This window comes from Rhamphochromis sp. 'chilingali', assembly GCF_963969265.1.
Source record: "Rhamphochromis sp. 'chilingali' genome assembly, chromosome: 9".
Lineage (NCBI taxonomy): Eukaryota > Metazoa > Chordata > Actinopteri > Cichliformes > Cichlidae > Rhamphochromis > Rhamphochromis sp. 'chilingali'.
In genome coordinates, this window is record NC_137936.1 from 20,908,321 (window position 1) to 20,926,869 (window position 18,549).

At 38.6% G+C, this 18,549-nt stretch overlaps 2 protein-coding genes across 2 annotated transcripts; one reads left to right on the plus strand and one right to left on the minus strand.

The window, feature by feature from the left end:
• Nucleotides 1-2: 2 nt before the first annotated feature.
• Nucleotides 3-3,405, plus strand: card19 (caspase recruitment domain family, member 19). The gene is made up of 6 exons (XM_080892564.1): nt 3-46; nt 429-568; nt 1,489-1,645; nt 1,776-1,838; nt 2,096-2,161; nt 2,296-3,405. Exons 1-6 carry the CDS (start codon nt 40-42, stop codon nt 2,403-2,405), a joined length of 543 nt encoding a protein of 180 aa, XP_080748690.1. The 5' UTR covers nt 3-39; the 3' UTR covers nt 2,406-3,405.
• On the minus strand, nt 2,770-13,986 carry ninj1 (ninjurin 1). The gene is made up of 3 exons (XM_080892565.1): nt 13,632-13,986; nt 9,511-9,748; nt 2,770-7,394 (listed from the first exon to the last, which is right to left on the minus strand). Exons 1-3 carry the CDS (start codon nt 13,686-13,688, stop codon nt 7,252-7,254), a joined length of 438 nt encoding a protein of 145 aa, XP_080748691.1. The 5' UTR covers nt 13,689-13,986; the 3' UTR covers nt 2,770-7,251.
• Between the last annotated feature and the right edge of the window lie 4,563 nt (nt 13,987-18,549).

Consider the following 18,549-nt stretch of genomic DNA (forward strand, 5'->3'; position numbering starts at 1 on the left):
AGCGGGCGTGTCCAACAGAGGGCACAGGGGGACTCTGCAATGGGAGGTTTGTGTATTTCTTTACCTAAAATAACAAATAACGCTTATTCTACATTATCTAGCCCTCAGTTTTGCTATAATATGACCCGATTAGCTTGGAGTGACCAATATTACGACAGCAGTGGCAAGCTGAAGTTTGCGCTTTGCCAAAGATAATGTAACGTCTCATTCCAAGTCATGTTCGGGACTTTGAAGTTTCTTAACTTCGCCACGCCTCATACTCCACTCTTGCTAAAGTTTCGAGAGAGAAAAAATAACTGGCTTTAACGTTTCTTTTCTATGAGTAAACCACTGCCTACTTACGTACCCTTCCAAAGAAAAATGCTAGCCTGTTGACAAACAACTGCCCATATAACGAATGGGTTTAACGCCTCCGTTTACACCGACAGACAGTTTTTGTGAGCAGCTCACAGAGGACAGCACCTTCCTCAAACATGACCCGAGACTGGACACAGAAGTCGTGGATAAACTCATCCTGCAGCTCAACAGAATCTACCCGCAGATCCTCACTGACAAGGAGGCAACCAAAGTGAGTCCTCCTCAGCAGCCTTTTACTGTCTCTGTCGCATACTGACAGTGGTGCAACGGAATAACATTCAAGTAAAACAATGTTAAAAAAATCGAAGTTGTACTGCTCTAGAAATACACTGCGGTGTTTATTAGTGTAGTTGCAAGTGCATAATAAAACCAGTCAAACAGCAACAGAATGGCCATGAGCTCACAAGCTGTATAAACTATGCTGTTATTACTAGTTTGATCACTTGCATGCAGCATTTGGTTTCGCTATAGCTGTTTATGGTAGCTGCTATGGTTTATGCAGTGGTTGCTAGGGGTGTAGCAATCTAGAAACCCAGACCAAAACCACTATTGAAACATCTGCATACCTGTATCACAGTTTCATCTTTCCTTACTGTGATATATACGTGGAGGTGTTAATGTCTGGTTAAAGCTGCTGTGTTCAAAGATCATTAAAGTGTGCGCTGATTGGAAATACATCACAATAACGGATGTTTTTTGTTCATGCTCAGTTATAAAAAAGTTGTCAGGTCTGTGGTTTAAAAAGAAGAAGAAGAAGAAGAAAGAAAGGGGGTTTGGAGAGTTGTTATAATTGTAGTGATTGCAGATTTTCAGAACCTCATTCTGAAAATGGAACCATAGTCAACAGGATAGCAGGAGTAAAGAAAGAAAAGCGTGAAGCTGCATAAAATTAAAATGCTCAAGCATCGTCAGGTGCCTTTAACATTGTATTTCAGCAGGCACGCTTACATAAACTAGTTTAAATTCCAGTAATAAATGTATTTATTTATGTCCCATCGCTTCAAGTGAAAATATTCCTATACAGACACCTGGAAAGCATTCACGGTTCTGAAAATCTTGAGGTTAAAACACCATAGTGAATGATTTCAGTGTAAGATTAACAAATAATATCTGTTGTTAACTGTTGTCCAGTTCCGAAACTTGGATGTACCCACAAGTGTTCGACTGGGTGAGCTCTTGACACACCTACAAGGGAAAGGAGAGGAAGCATGCAGGGAATTTTACAGGGCGCTTCACTTGCATGTTGAGGAGGTCTACTACAGTTTGCCTACAAGGCTTCACCTCAGAGGTTCGTCTCTGAAATGGCTTATACTCATATCATACCACTTTCATACATATCAGTTTTTTTGGAGGTTATGGGGAGTAATTGTGGTTATATATGTAGGCATATTTTACATTTTATTCCATCCTGCTTCCAGATTCCTTGGATCCGCTCAAACTTCCACAGGTCATCAAACAGAGACATGCTTTGAATGACAGAGGTAAGATTTGGAGGGAGAGTAAAGAATTAGTGCCAGCATGTGTGCCATGTAATATACAGTGTAATTTATTTATGTATATAACTAAGAAACAAAACTATAAAACATAAACAGTGATGCTGCTTTTAAGCTATGAGGGCTTTACACATGTTTAAAAAATAACTTTCAAAACTGTGACAAAACTATTCAAGGCAAAACTTGTATCTAATTATTTAGCACTGACATGATGCCTAATTTTTTATGTGCTTCCTGTTTTGCAGGTCCCCTCTTCTTTATGGGCTGTTTCACTTTTGTAGTGGGAATGGCTTTCTTCTATTACTACAGTGGTAAACTTTTTTCTCCCAAATTTTTCACATGACTTCATTTTATATTGTCAGGATTATATAAATGCTCATTTTAATAGTGTGAAAACAATTTTCACTTTTCCAGAGGTAATTTTTATTTCTTTCTTATTGTGTAGAAGCTAAAGTGACTGGAGGAAGCCGGGCACTTGGGATGGCTGCTCTTGGACTGAAAAGAAAAGCTCAAGAAGTTCTTATATGGTACACTGAGGAAAGCCTCATAAAGTAAAGGGAGTCTTCTTCAGTTGTTCTGCTCTTGCTGCTTTTACCAAAGCACAACACACTATATATTTTCAAGGGTTTTAAGGTAATCATGTACACAGTGCAAATGATATATACGCTTATTTTGCTTGTTTGCATTTGGTACTTCGCAATTGAAAGTATCCCATTTAAATGGTTTTGAGGGATTAATACAGTTGAGGTTAAAACTGGTGTAGGGAAATGAAATGGAGGATTTGTGCTGTGGAATGCTTCCACAAAACTAGTTTAAAACTTTTTTTCCCTAACATCCAACTTTATTACTTTTTTCAAACTGAGAAATTTGAAAACTAAATAATGGGGTGGTTCTTGACTTTAATCTATGATTTGTTAAGAACAATTTTTTTTTTTTTTTTTTTTTTTAAGAACTAGTTTTAAGCTCTTCAGTTAGGTCAAGAACAGCCCCTGGCTGCCATCTTGTGGTTAAAAGAGGAGCTACATCACTAAATTTACGTCTGTTTCATAAGAACTTCCCCAAATTCCGCCTCTCACAATACAAAAAGGATATTAAACGTGTGAACAATCCAGTGCCACATGGGGCAAGCCAAATCCATAAAAGTAATGCTTTAAATGTCTTTATAGCGAATGTTACAATCACGTGACTGCATCTACCAATGCGGGGACGGCTTCCTACCGCAGTGCAGTGTGGGTAGAGTTGCAACCAATTGAAAACATAAATATCGAATGTAACTGAAAACAGAGAAGACATAAATAGTGAACCACTCGTTTGAAGAAAACCACAAATATTCGACCTTTTCAATTAGACTAAAGTTTGGAAGTGACACCGTGAGTGAAACCAAGCTGTGTCCTCGCGGGTATATATGACGACGTCCTGCTTTAGGGAGGTTGTGTTGTATGAAAGGAGAGAAGGTTAGCACTCCCCTTGACAAGGATGGAATTGGCCCTAGTGGCCTGCAACACACATACGGTTAAGGCATTGCCACCTACTTCGTGGCATCTCTAACCATGTTTTTTTTTTAAATTGTTTTTAACCGTTCCTTGACCTTCCCCGTTACTGTTTAGCTGACTCTGTGTCACTTACCGCGCCCTGTTTTTCCACCGAGCAGCTGAAGAACGGAAATCTATCATACTCTTTGCTTCCGCTGTTTCGAGCAGGACGTTAATGTTTGTTAATGTCCTCGTTTGGCTTACCACTGAATGCACTGAAAACCCGGCGTCAAACTTCTCACTGAAGTAGTTACATTTAGTTTGCTACAGTTATAAATCCATATTGTATCATATAGTATGGATATTTTTGTCTTGTTGTTCATACTGTGCCTCTCCTGCCTATTTTAAATACTGTCTAGCAATAAATTAACTTGCACCAAATGTTGAAACAAATACAACTTCATAGTATTTTCTGTAAAAACGCACACAAGATATACTAGTAATGGTGCTTAAACCTTCTTCATGGTTTGAAGGTTAATTCTCAGGATGTCAGATGCTAATATTGTGGCAAATTGTAGTTTAAATTATTTTTGTGTTTGTGCCTTGTAATCAACAACCTCTAAACATAAAAATTTGACTTGTGGTGAAAATTAGTTAACATAAAGCCAGTTTGTCATGATTTGTGTGTCCTGTGCCTTACATGTGGGGATGCTATTTTGTAAAACTGACTTGTCTTCGCACAATAAACCAGTAACAACAAAAAAACACTCAACTTGATGGTTATGTAGTTTTATTTTGTATAACAAATTGTTTAAAAATAGGCAGTGTGTAACAGGAGATTATTAAAGGATAAAGACAGTGATCCTTAAAAATGCATTTAAAAAAGTCTAAAAGTAACCATATAATTCACAACAAACAAACAGAAAAACAAACTAATTCGTAAAGCAAGGAAAAAAGTTTAACCTGTTAACATCCACCAGGTCACCGGTAATCCATCATGAGTTAGGGTTTGGTTTTATTTCAACCACCGTTGATGAGGTGTAATACATTTCTTTTTGGTTCATTTGGGGTTTCCCATTCAGGTGAAAATTCTATAAAAATGGTAAATGGCCTGTATTTGTATAGCGCTTTACTAGTCCTTAAGGACCCCAAAGCGCTTTACACATCCAGTCACCCACCCATTCACACACTGGTGATGGCAAGCTACATTGTAGCCACAGCCACCACTGGGGCGCACTGACAGAGGCGAGGCTGCCGGACACTGGCGCCACCGGGCCCTCTGACCACCACCAGTAGGCAACGGGTGAAGTGTCGTCCCCAAGGACACAACGACTGAGACTGTCCAAGCCGGGGCTCGAACCAGCAACCTTCCGATTGCAAGGCGACCTCCCAACTTTTGAGCCACGACCAAGAAACGTGGTGGACATTAACCAAACCAAAAACTCTTAACCATAGGTGGGTCAACAATGAGCTGGTGTATGCTAGGAGGTTGAAATTTTCTTTAGACAGATTTTGCATAGCTCTTTAAAAAATAAAGCAGTTAAGGCCCACTGTAAACATTATTAGAATGGTAAAGCTGTTACACATATAACACCTCTTACAGCAGCAAGACAGAATGAATCATGATGCACTCACCATTGTTAATTTTCTTTGGATTCTGTGGTAGTAACTGTGGCATACTACCCTGTTTCAGAACTTCAAAATAAAAGCAGGTGGTCTTCTTTAGCTGTTGTTTGGGAAACCTTCACAGTGATTGTGACTATTGCTCCTGATGTTTGTTTTCTGCATACAGACAATTACTTATTTGCATCAGTAACCTGAGCATTATAAGATCTGAGGTAACAGACTAGTTAATAGCCACATGAAATAAGAACTGATCAACACATGTAGGGGAGACTGGGGATAGTTGTAATGTGGGTCAGTTGTAACACTTCCAATTTCTCCAATCAGGGCTAAGTTTCAAATGATGTGACTCATCCTGTCACGGTCCCCGTGTCTCTCTGGTTGGCCCACGCTGGCTACAGGTTTTGTTGTTGTTAGTTTTAGTTTTTTGTCTCTCCTCTTCCTCTCTGCCTGGGTGGAGCTCATTACGGGCTCTCACTCTTGGCCCACGCACCCCTGTGGATGGTGTCCACCTGCGGCTGATCTGGCTGATTTCCCCAGCTGCTATTTAAGGCAGTGGCACAGAGCAGCTCACCGCTGGAACGTCGAACCACCTGAATTCTGGACCGAATCACCGGACCTGTCCAAGTGGGGCAGTGTGTGGAGTGTTGGAGCAAGTGCGGCTGAAGAGGAGTGCGTGTGTGCGGAGGAGCGGTGGCGGTGACTGAGTGGAAGAGGAAGCGTGTGTGTGGATTCCCCCCCCCCTTCTCTCCCTGGAGCCCTGGACCCCCTCCCAACTCACTGTACATATATTTTGCACTAAGGTGATCCCTATTGTAAATAAATCCCCTTTTGTTTCCTTGAAAGAACTGTCTGCGCGTGGGTCCGTTCAGTAGCCATGACACATCCTGTGCATGCCCAATTCAGTTCTGCTATCACATGTGAAAAATCAGCACATTTTGTCAAACACAGACAGTTTAACATGAAAAAAAGTAATTTGTATGCCAAAAAGTAAGTTTTTCTATTTTATTTCAATTTGTAATAGCATTATCTGCTTTGCAGTTAAACTCATCAAACTTAAATTATGTTATTTGTATGTCTATGGGGATATATTCTGTGTAGGTCTTTAGTGCTAATGTTTTAGCCATTGGCTGTAATGTTAGCTAGTTCATGGCTATAGGAGTCTGGGTCAGTTGTAACAGCAACAGTCTGGGTTAGTTGTAACAATAATGCAGATGTTACAACTTACCACACTATTACTTTAACTTATATTAAACAAGTTGGGGCAACGACATCAGCAGAGAGAGGTTCACTGGTCGCTTTAGTATATGCGGTTAATGCCATTGGCAACACAATTCCTCCACTGTTTGTGTTCCAACACATACATTATGCAGACCTCTGTGTCAGAGATGGACCAGTAGGAAGTACTGGTAGTGGAAATAAGTCAGGATGGGTGCAAGAAACAGATTTCCTCATCTTTCTGAAGCACTTTGCAAACCACACCAAGGTATGATAAAAAGTAATGGAATTGCGATGCTGGTGAACAACTACATTTTTTCAGCTTCATTGTTATGTTCAAAATTGGTGCAAGAGTTGTAGGTTATAATGCCCACTGAGCCAATGAGGCCAAACTCAAGGAAGACCAACCAAAATGAATGAAATATTCAGTTGCAGAAAATTCCATAATTTGTCTTTTTTGGGGGGTTGGAATATGTTCAAAAGCTAGATTTCTGCATTCTGTCACACACACACAGCTACATAAATGGCTCTAAGTGCATTCATGTGTTGAATAAACAAAGATTACATGTTAATGTTTTGTTAGTACCCTTATTTCATTGTGTTACATTTTACCCCAGGATATGTTACAACTAACCCAGACTATGGGGTTAATTGTAACATTTCACTCTTCGTGTTTGAAGCCATACCATGCAATGGGTAATTGTGCTGCAGAGAAAATAGCTGCACTATTTAATAGCAGAGACATGTAAATACTTTGCATTACATTTTGAATCCACTACCTTCAACGAGCTCCAATTTACAGACAGAAATGTCAAAAATGTTACAACTGTCCCCGGTCTCCCCTACATGACTGGCCATGGTCTGAGGAACTCCTTTTACTCAGAAACACACACACACAGGAGACAATATAATGTAACTTGATTCTCTGAGTTCACTGGTTCTCCTGAGACCTGATAGGTTGAATTACAGAAAAGCAAATACACCTGCATGCCAGCCAGTTTGGTGAATAAATATCTTGTCTCTCCCTGTCTGGATGTCCTGCCTTTACTAAATTGATCAGTAGGGATTGAAAACTATTTAAAACACAATCAACCGCTCGAGCTGGGCTGCTGGACACCGAAGGCCGTAATGAAGACGTTGATAACCACTATGATAAAGACGAAAGCTGTGGTCACATTCTCCAAGATGTCCAATCTGTAGTGATTTCTTTCATCATTTAGATTCCACTTAACTAAACAGAAGAAGAAAAACATAATCGTGAGTATAGAGGAATGGAAACATTAGTCATTATTACTGTTTGTGCACAGTCACTAGGAACTACCTCATTTCCTCACATGGGGGCAATACCGTTTTCTGTCACATCAATACTGAAAGATAAGATATGAATTAGCCGACAGCTGCTGCCCTCAGATGTATAATTAGTTCTTTCCTTCAGTGAGACACTACATAACAAGGCAATGTTTATGGGTCTGTTTATAATCAAGTGATACATGCTATCTAAATGCACCAAATCTTCACGTCAACCTTGGCTGAATGAAACCACCCGTGCTCTCAGACACGACGTGCAGAGAGAAAATGGAAAAAGCATCCTGCATGACCGCTTAACAAAATATCAGAAAACTGATAAAGCTGCAAAATCTGCTTTCCTATCCAGTGTAATTTCTACCAGTAGTCACAAGCCCAGATTTCTTTTTAATATTTTTATTCTGTGGTTAACCCCTGTGCCACTGTTCCTAGTGTAGCTTCCTTTGCACTGTGAAAACTTTTTGAAACATTTCACTGAAAAAATCTCTGCTTTAAGGTCCCTGCATTCACAGGCAGTGTTAGACCTAGATTCACTTTCTAAATGCTCAGCTGTTTTTCAGCAGTTTGAGCCAGTGAATTTTTCTGCGTTAGCCTCCTAGGACCTGGCGTCCACATATGGGGACATCACATTTTGGGTTATTTAGACCAAAATACTCAATTTTTCTCTACAAGGGCCTGATATCCACTTACGAGGACATTATACTGCTACTGTTCTATCGAAATTCTTCTTTAAACGAATATCCTCATATGTGGCTCTCATTTTTCTTAGAAACAAAAATCAGGTAAAAAAAAAAAATCGGGTAATTCTTTGTTTTTACATTACTGTACTGAGAGTGCGCTTTTAAGAGTTTTTAATGATCTTTTAACAGTCGACTCAGGTTGTTCTATTGTTTTTGTCCTTTTAGATTTGACTGCCACCTTTGACACAGTTGATGATAAAATTCTTTTATCAAGACTTGAACACGTTGTTGTTCTTTTTCTGTTACTATTGGGCAATACTCCTCTTCCTCTGCGTTGTGTTGTGGTGTGCCACAGGGGTCTGTTTTGGGTCCAATTCTGTTCTCCCTATACATGGGGTCTATTTTTAGGAAATACAACATCTCCTTTCATTGTTATGCTGATGACATCCAAATTTACTTTCCCTTGAATCTGGATGTCTCTGTCCCCCTGCAGGCTTTGCTAAACTGTCTACATGATGTTAAAGACTGGTTAACTCAGAATTTTCTCACACTAAATGAAAATAAGACTGAAGTTATGGTTTTTGGAAGTCATGTCCCTTTTGATAAGCTAACTGACTAAGCTAACTACCCTTGGTCCTCTTGCTTCTCATCTTTCTCAAACTGTAAGGAATCTCGGAGTGTTTTCAGGTAGCTCTTTTAAATTAGAGAAGCAAGTGTCCGCAACAGACTACTGCAATTCTCTCTATTTGGGTCTTCAACACTCATCTCTCCATCGCTTGCAGTTAGTCCAAAATGCTGCTGCCCGTCTTTTAACAGGTGTTAAAATGAATGAACACATCACTCCAGTTTTAGCAAATTTACGCTGGCTTCCTGTCAAATATCGTATTAATTTTAAAATTCTTTTGCTTACTTTTAAAGTTGAGAATTTTGCTGAGAATTTTGGTTAAAAGGCTTAACAATCTTCCTTCACGTTATAGTACATGCTTTAAACTTAGACTTCACATAGCTGACAATGAATATTTGCCATTTTTGCAATCGATAAGAGAATCGATAAAGAATCGACTCGTTAAACAGAATCGAAACTGGAATCGGAATCGTGAAAATCTTATCAATACCCATCCCTAGACAGCGACTAGAAAAAAACAACTTTTAAATTGCATTTATGAACACATTTATGAATAATACCTATTTATCACTTTATAAATTAAAGTAGTAAAGATAATAACATTATGGTTTACACTGAATTAAAAAAAATTCTATAGGCTCATGTTTTGATTTTTTTAAAGGTTTCAAGCCAAAAATACCAAGAAAACTGTAACAAAGTTAAGCAAATGGAAATCTGGCAACAACCTCCAGACTTACCTATGAAAATGAGCAGAACTCCGACTAGGATTTGCAGAGTGAGAGAGATGCTAATGAGAATAATGAGGGGCACGTAAAAGGTGAAGCTTGGTCCTTGCTGCATCACTGCCTTCAGCTGGGAGGCATTAGCCATGAGCAGAGCTACATCCAACATGCTTTCTGCTGCACTCTTCTTATTGGCATAGTGGTTCATATTCAGGGATCTCTGTAGCCGCCTCTCATGGCCCCACCGCGGGGTCTGAACACAAACACAAACCCCAACATAAGTATAACAAAGACAGTGAATATTACACACAATCACATTTAACAGCTCTACTCTCGATAAAGCTCAAAACATTAATACATTCAGGTAAGTTACCGGTTTAGTAATTATTAAATTAAATCACAATAAACACACTTGAATGTAGTACTTGTTTTGCACAATTTAACTAAAAAGCACAGCGATCTTGTTCTGTTGCATAAACTGGGGTATTTACAAGGTTACTTTAATATACAGAAGAGGGAGAAGTCCTCTGCTGCTGCCATCATAATGGAATTTATTTCAAAATGTAACTGGCTCACTTTACAGTTTTGGTTTCCCTAGAACAACATGTCATGATTAAGAATGACTTTCTTTTGTATTCAGCTTTCGTCGGCTCCGAACTATAAATGACAAAAATAATGCAGCAGAAACAGGATATTTTTTGACTAAGCTTCACGTAAGACAAACAGCCCAGAGTTTGTTTATCGCCTGCTTTAGTCAACACATGACTTCTCAAATCTCACTGAATGTCTTTAGCAATATGGTGCATTGTCCATGTCTGGGTGTTGTTTCAACATGTCACATGCTGAACCTGAGAAGCGATGTGGACGATATTAATGGAAGTGAAAGTATTTTTTTAAACTGAACAGCAACTCTCATCAAGTAGAAGGAGAAGGAGTTGGATTTGGGCCAAATGTCATAAATAACACACATCCTCTTATTTCTTTTTTTTCCCAAGTGACCAGGTCACAAAACCCCCAAAATGATCTCTATCCAAACACAGGGGAAAGTGAGTGAAGACGCTTATTAACATCTCATGAATAAGTATTTGTTAGAGCATACATTTGACATCATACAGGGTGAAATCACCACACTTATCCCACTATCAGGGTTACATGTTTGATTACTGCGACATACTCAAGATTATTTATTCAATACTGAACAGAAAGCACTAAAAGAGAAAAAAAAAGTAGTAGTTATCTTCAGTTTCTATTCCAAGTTAACTGGAACTAACAAAAAAAAAAAAAATTAAAACTTTTCGTCACAGGAAACTATGGTCACTGGTGAAACCCCAGTTTCTCCTATTGAGATTCTCATACAAATTGCTCAAAGTTTCAGCTGGGTGGAGGTTTAATTGCCCAACAACACCAACCGTGTGCACCGGTTGGCAACATTATAGGCTGAGGTCTGACTCTGACTGCAGCCATGAAAGCCTGCCAGGCCACAGAGGGAGAAAAAGATACTTATGAGGTAGAATTGAGAGTCACCAGCTTTCACTCACTATATACTTAAACTCCTAACTGGTGCTCTCTCTCTCTGAGCTACTTTTTCTTTGTTTAGTCTTTGCTATTTTTAGCTGAAGTTTTCTAGATAGTTCACCACATGTGATAATCATCTTCCTTCAAGGGATACAAGTAGGCTGGCAACTAATTACAGTCCTATTTCCAAAACGGTTAGAACACCTATCGTAAATATAAAACTGCAAAGAACTTTTGGGGATTCCATCCATTAAATATCATTAATGGATGAAACCACGGTTACGGCCGACCGTGGTTCAGGGGGTCGGGAAGCTCATCTTGTAACCGGAAGGTTACCGGTTTGATCCCTTGCTCTGTCTGTCTTGGTCGTTGTGTCCTTGGGCAAGACACTTCACCTACTGGTGTTGGCCAGATGGTGTGATTTGGCAGCCTCACTTCTGTCAGTCTGCCCCAAGGCAGCTGTGGCTACAACTGTAGCTTACCTCCACCAGTGTGTGAATGAATAGTGGAATTGTAAAGCGCTTTGAGGGTCTCGAAAAGCGCTATATAAATGCAATCCATTATTGTTATTAATATCATCAAAGCATCTGCATATTTTAGTCTCTGTTTGACACTTGCAGTACTATCTGACAAACAGTTGAATGGCCCTGATCTTCAGATGAAACTGCACTAGCAGCATTCTTGCTAATTTCAAACACATTCCAGCAGCGTGGGTTTATAGTAAAGGAATTATGTCCTGACCCCACATTACTCAAAAAAACAAAAAGAGTCAAACAACAAACTGTTGGGTAAAAAGGGCAATGGGAACATACTTTGCTTTCTAGTGCAACAACTGATTTCCTCGATTCAAACATTGTCAGAGAGTAAGGCCACACCAATTTACAATTTTTAAGATCAATACTGATATATAGTGATGTAAAAATCCAATATATGCTCGCTGGCTGGTGAGTGATGACTTCTGATTAACAACTCATTAGCCAATGAGCAACCTTTTTAACTCATTCTGACCCAACTCGAGGGACTGACCTCACAAACTCAGCAGGGAAGTCTTTACAGAGGTCAAGAGAGAGAGAGCTGTTTCTATAGGACAGGAAGTGTTTTTACAACCACAGCTTTAACCATCTTCAGATAGAATTTTTTGAGGTACTTCTGAATTGGCTTTTGGTTTTCTATCAACATCTACCAACAACTGTGCTGCAACAAGAGCTATGACAACACAGTGGTAAACAGAATGAGCAAAAAAAATTCCTCTGTTTCAATTTTTTGGACTCAGGGCTGCATTATTTATGTGATCACATCATCTATCAGCAGTATTATTTTATTTTACATATCAAAAGAAAGCCTATTACTAGTAAAGATTAGAAATCATAACACTAACATTAATGGGGCAATCTGGATGATCAGCTTGTAATACTGCGTTTAGTCTTTGACTGTTGCTCATGTGTGATGTGGTTTTCATTGTGTAGCTAACCAAAGGCCACCATAACCCAAACTACTATGGGAATGAGTGACCTTTGGCTGCCATTCCTGTTTTATATAATGTCTGTGGTTAATATTAAATCAAGCTGAATGTACTACGCAGTCTAAGGAGCACAGGAACTCTGAGGTGAGAACTTGGTGTATGTCTCTCACACTGACTTGATCATTATTACTTTTAATTATTACTGACATATCGGGAATGCAACTAATGCGACTCAAATTATGACTAATCAAATTCATAACTAATAGCTATTTAATAGTGGTAGTAACAAACTGATTATAAGATTCACTTAATCAAGTAACCTAATAATTTTGATACAACTCAAATGAGCCTGTCAATCATTAATGACTGGGTTTCTCTGCCTTGGGTTTGGATTACCCATTGCATACTTCAGAGTCTTTCCTGTGGACTACTATCGCAGAATAAGCAGTGTACCCCACAACACTTTATTGTAGCTTTCCACTGCACTCATCTGCTAAGGTCAGCATGCAGTGTATTCTCATGCAAGTGACACCTTGGACGTTTTGATAAAACACAGAATGTCATTGTTACTTTAATGTCATAGATAACTCTAAACATCTCATATAAATAAAGCTCCTACTGATCTCAGACTACGGACACAAAGGCATGTCAAAGGTGTACTATTTGAACAAACCACTTAGTTACATGTTATCACTGATTTTGGGTGAGCTGGTCCACCTGCTCCACCTGATCCTCCACAGAACAATGCTTAAACTCCGTCCTCATGTATCATCTGAAGTAAACTGAGTCTTTGGACAACAGCAGATGAGCTCTCTCTCACACCACAAAACCAAGTGGAAAATGTCAGAAAATGTTCAAATTAGCCTTGGAATTTGAGGCAAATTAAAGCAAACCCCAGCTAACTGGCTACAGTTAGCTCACTACATGTCTAATACTTTGAATGACACAAGTTCAGTCACTCTGGTCTACATCAAGCGACATTATGAGGAGGAGTGAACAGATGAGAGAAATGGGGGAAAAAACCCCGTGTAAACCGGGAATATCCCACACTGCCACAAACTGGGAATTATTTCTGTGGGAATGTGCGCTTGGCTGAGCCTGAGCAGGATGTTAGTGGGGGCTTAATATTGCTAAACAAGAATTTGTTGGCAGTCCTTACCTCTGCCTCGCCGTTTTTGTCCGCATCGCCGGTCAGTTCGAAGTTTTCAGTAGCCATTATTGTCAATGTTTGTCGAAGAGGATGTTCATGTAGCTCCGCCGTGGGTCTCTGGGAAGCCGCGGCTGTAGTCGGTCCTTACAGGCTTGTACAATGAATATGTGAGGAAGAAGGACGAATAGCTTCAGACTACCGCCCCTAAAACATGAGTCCTCAGAAAAGCGGGGGACTGATAGCAGAACTGCGAGGAGGGCTGGGTATCACTATACTATATATATGGGGTTAGTACGACACACTTATAGTAACAAATACACATAAATGGAATTTTATTTGGATAATTGTCACACTTATTCGCTGACAGACGGTTGAAGAATGACTTTACTGCCATCTAGTGTGGTAACACTGTATTGCCCTTAAAACAAAAACCAGAATTGGAATAAATGAACTGACTCTTTTTTGCACTCACATTGTATTTATATCCAAGGCTGTCCACTGAGAGGAGCTCACTCTCTTTTGAACCAAAACAAAAGTAAAAAAGTGTAAATGATGTGCAAACTGCCAATAAAATGTAAGGATAAATAACGTAATCTGGTACAATAGTTTGAGGTGTTGGAGAGCATTGTATACCTGGGCTGTCAGTCTGTGGGGCACAGAACCTGTGAGAGACCAGTCGTATATGTGGAGCACAACAAGTTGAATTCATATGATTATATAAGGAAAAGAGACAAAGAATTTATTTAAAAAATTAGCGTTTGACATGTGAACTATTTTTATTTTTTGGTTTTTGAATGTGCTACACTGTCTTAGATATAACTTTACCTGTAGTCGACCAAAGTTAAAAAAAAAGAAAAAGATATATATATATATATATATATATATATATATATATATATATATATATATATATACATATAAAGAAAAGAAAAGAAAAAAAGAAAATGTTAAACTCAACTTTCCTGTTGACAGGTGTGGAGAATGTAAAAATACTTTCACAGTATAGTCTTAGAAAGAAAGAAAGAAAGAAAGAAAGAAAGAAAGAAAGAAAGAAAGAAAGAAAGAAAGAAAGAAAGAAACCTTGATACTATACTGTGTGCTAGATTGTTGGGCTCTAAATGAGGGGAATGGCAGTTTCCACATTTTATGGCCAAAAGGGAGGGTAAGTGATAATATTGCAAATATTTTGATTCTGTTGCTTAAAATCAAATTGTTTTCTTCAGTTTGAGACTCCTAGCTTTAGGATTTAAGAGATGTATGTCAATTTTACCTTTTTAGTTATTTATTTATTTATTTATTTTTTACCTCTTTACTTTTAATCAGTGTCCTTTGTAGGGACCTCGCATTTTGTGTTCAAATTATAGGAAGCAGAGGGCAGCCTGAGGCAGAAACGATTTTCCTCACAATCGTGGACAAGGAGTCAGACCTAGAGCTGTCAGGAGATGAGAAGCACAAGCATCAGCTTAAAGTTTGACAGTATTAGTATTTATAGTATTTATTCTAAAAGTGCATTACACCGTACCTTTCCTGTCTTTATCAATTCAATTTAGATGATACAGAAATTGGGTGAAAAAATGACAATGCTGCCCACATACACCAAGACAGTTGGTCCTCTGATTACATCACACAGAAAATAGGAAACCAGATTTTAGAGTAGAAAAAATGTCACAAGCCAAACGGAGGTGCTTCATCTCCGAATATGGCCTTAAAACTGCAAACATTCATCAGCATATCTGTGTTCACAGCATGACTCGGATAACATTAGATCCATATTTAGTGGTTCCTAGTTATTGCCAAACCAATAAATCAGGACAGATTCTTCAAGATTAGTCCATCACAGAAACAAATGAGGGGGAAAAGATAGCAGTTGAGAAACCAAACCTCAGAGCTCCACGTCTTCAGAGCCCTGCCTTACACAATACTTGGTATCCATAATTGATATTGGGGTCATCATTTTGCCCCAGATCAGGTGTCTCAAAAACTGGTTATGTCCTCCTCTGAGCTTCCACTTGTTTTATTTTGGTCAATTATTTCTTTGTTGTAACAATGCTTTTTGGAAATAAATCTCATAGTGTTAGAAAGCCTGTTTATTTCCCCTTAAATGGTGCCACACTTGTAAGGAAAATGCATTTGTGGATTGAGCAGCGAGTTGAGTGTGTGGGCTGGGCCCTTATAAACTTGTCAAATCTTCCCTGCCAATGCCAAACAGCTTATCCAATACTGACTTCTGTTTTGAGCTTCTGGTAAGTAAGTAAGTAAAATTTTATTTATATAGCACATTTCTAGATAAAAAGATCACAAAGTGCTTCACAAAGTATAAAACAAAAAGTCAGTACCCCAGGTGCTGACAACATTTTTTCCACTAATTTTGCTGATACCAAATGCCCTGATTAAAATTATAAATATATTATATTATTTTTAAAATAAAGATAATAACATATTTCGTACATCTTTCAGATCACCATAAAAAGTGTTTAAATACTTTAAAGATATGTGATGTAGACTGTTATCAGATCTTCGTAGTTTATTAATATAATGAAAATAATATTTGTCACAGAGATAATATGAAAATATGTTAAATATGTATTAATATATACTACCTTTCTGACTTAATTCCAACTTAATTTTTATAATTTGTTTGTTTTTGTTTTACGATATGGATACAAAGACCCCGTTTAACCCTGTTTAATAAATGTTTAATAAATCCTGTAAGCACAAATAAAATGTCTAAGGGGACTAAAACCTATGATAGCTCTTCGAGAAATACACCAGATGTTCTCATGTGTCGGTCTGTCTGCACGTCATCCATCCGGATGAGTCTACTGTTAAGACAGGGTCCGGTGCGTGTTATCCGGTAACCCACAGCGTGCCTCTTGGTTGGTAGGCTTTCAGTCATCTTCCCATTGGAGGCTTAGCGCGTCACGATGAGGGCGGACAGCGGTGTGGACTAGTGATGGGATTTCCGGCTCTTTTTAGAGATCCGGCTCTTTCGGTTCGGCTCACTAAAAAGAGCCGGCTCTTTCGGCTCCGAACCGGCTCTTCAGGTTGTTTTGTTGCTTTAATTAATTTATTATTAACAATAATATAAAATTATGCACAAAAGGAATTACTAACGTAAAAACAAGTGGTTTTATTTATATATGTTTATATATAAATATATGCGGTGGCCCCTAGAGACAAAACACGTACAAACTCCAAAACACATTTCTAGCATGAACTGAACTTCCAAAGCAGAGCTACTAGATCACTTAAATTACACAATTGAAAGCATGTGTGTATTGTTTGTATATTTATACACAGGCACCAGTGGCGGCTGGCCCATAGGGGGCGCTCGGGCTCCGCCCCCCCAAATGTGGAGGAGTAAAAATATATATTTTTAAAAAATTCATCAATGATAGTTTTACTATGTGTGTGCCCATATACAGCCAGGCGTATTTTAACATTTTCACCAGCTGACTCATTAAAGTTCAACCAACAAACGGTGTTTTTCTTCTTCTGGGGCGCTCGTCAAAGCGCCCTTGATATGCAGCGAAATAGCCTATCATTAAATGGTTGCCAGGGGAAAATAATAAATATTTGACCTATCAGCGTCGCTGAATTAAATGGTTTGGGGGCGCTTAAAATTGCGCCCCTGCAGAAAACGCGCGAAGATTTGCTGTTCTAGAATTTTACCTCAGTCAGTAGCCTAAGTGAGCTATAAGGTCAGAGAGAGACGATGGCAGCGGTATTGTTAACGGTTGAGGCACAGCCTCCCCCAAATTCGGTTAGATCGCTTCTAACCTACCCTTTTGCCAGAAGGACAATGGCAGAAAAACTGCAAGTTAAAGAGTTGGGACCTGACAAGCCCGAAATTCAACTAACCCAGGCAACGAAGGAGAAGTCAAAAGCATACAACAGGACTTTTTGTCGGAGTTGGTTCCAGCGCAAGTCGTGGCTGACAGGCTGTGGAACAGCTAATGCACTTTTTTGTTTCCCGTGCATACTGTTCAAAAGTGAGTTGTGAGTACAGTTGTTGTTTTCAATAGTTATTTTTCATTCATTCAAAAAAAAAAAAAAAATCTGTTCATGTTCATTTTTACAAATCTATACAAATGGCCAGAATATGGTTGTTCATTTTAAATTTAAATTAAAATTGTGTTGTTTGATGTACTCATTAAATGGGTCATTTTAGTCGATATCATAAAAATTGCCCCCCCTGAGATTTTTTTCAGGAGCCGCCACTGACAGGCACTCATATATATATTCAAATAATTTAAAAAAAAGTTCATTTACCTGTTATTACCACACACCAAATCCGGTCGTTGGTACTTGCTGGCTTGTGTAGCCACAAGATAACAAAGGCTCAACACTGCGCCCAGCATCCTGGAGCACTTCTGTTGTCTTTTGTACGTGTTTTGAGTTTTTATGTGCTTCTGAGTTTTTATATGCTTCTGAGTTTTTACGTGCTTCGGAGTTTGTACGTGTTTTTACGTGTTTTTGGAGTTTTTACGTGTTTTGGAGTTTGTACGTGTTTTTACGTGTTTTGGAGTTTGTACATGCTTCAGAGTTCGTACGTGATTTGAAGTTTGTATGTGCTTTGTCTCTAGGGGCCACCGTAAATATACTTTTATTTATTCACTCCACATAAAATGTAATAAATAAATCATATAATACAAAAATCAACTATTCACATTTCAAGTTTTAACTATTTAAATTTTCAGCTTTTTCCTTTCACAAATTTAAAGTGAAAAGAACACAAAACACTGCAAACCACAACACAATTAAATATAAATTATAATATGAAAACTAAAAGAACATGCATATTCTCTGTCATATGGACCTGCATGAATAAACTTTCTCAATCCTTTATCATCTGCAACCGAAAATAGTTGTGGATGATTACTATACCTTTCTAATGTTGTTGTCCCTGCCTCTCTTTCTCTCTCTC

What these genes read in the sequence shown, in the direction of transcription:
- card19 (XM_080892564.1), top strand. An exon ending in TACAAGGCTTCACCTCAGAG is followed by an intron (nt 1,646 to 1,775) that starts GTTCGTCTCTGA and finishes TCCTGCTTCCAG; the next exon opens with ATTCCTTGGATCCGCTCAAA. An exon ending in TTTCTTCTATTACTACAGTG is followed by an intron (nt 2,162 to 2,295) that starts GTAAACTTTTTT and finishes CTTATTGTGTAG; the next exon opens with AAGCTAAAGTGACTGGAGGA.
- ninj1 (XM_080892565.1), bottom strand. Translation starts at nt 13,688, where the DNA reads ATGGCTACTGAAAACTTCGAACTGACCGGCGATGCGGACAAAAACGGC. An exon ending in ACAAAAACGGCGAGGCAGAG is followed by an intron (nt 9,749 to 13,631) that starts GTAAGGACTGCC and finishes GTTTGTGTTCAG; the next exon opens with ACCCCGCGGTGGGGCCATGA. An exon ending in AGTTCTGCTCATTTTCATAG is followed by an intron (nt 7,395 to 9,510) that starts GTAAGTCTGGAG and finishes TCTTCTGTTTAG; the next exon opens with TTAAGTGGAATCTAAATGAT.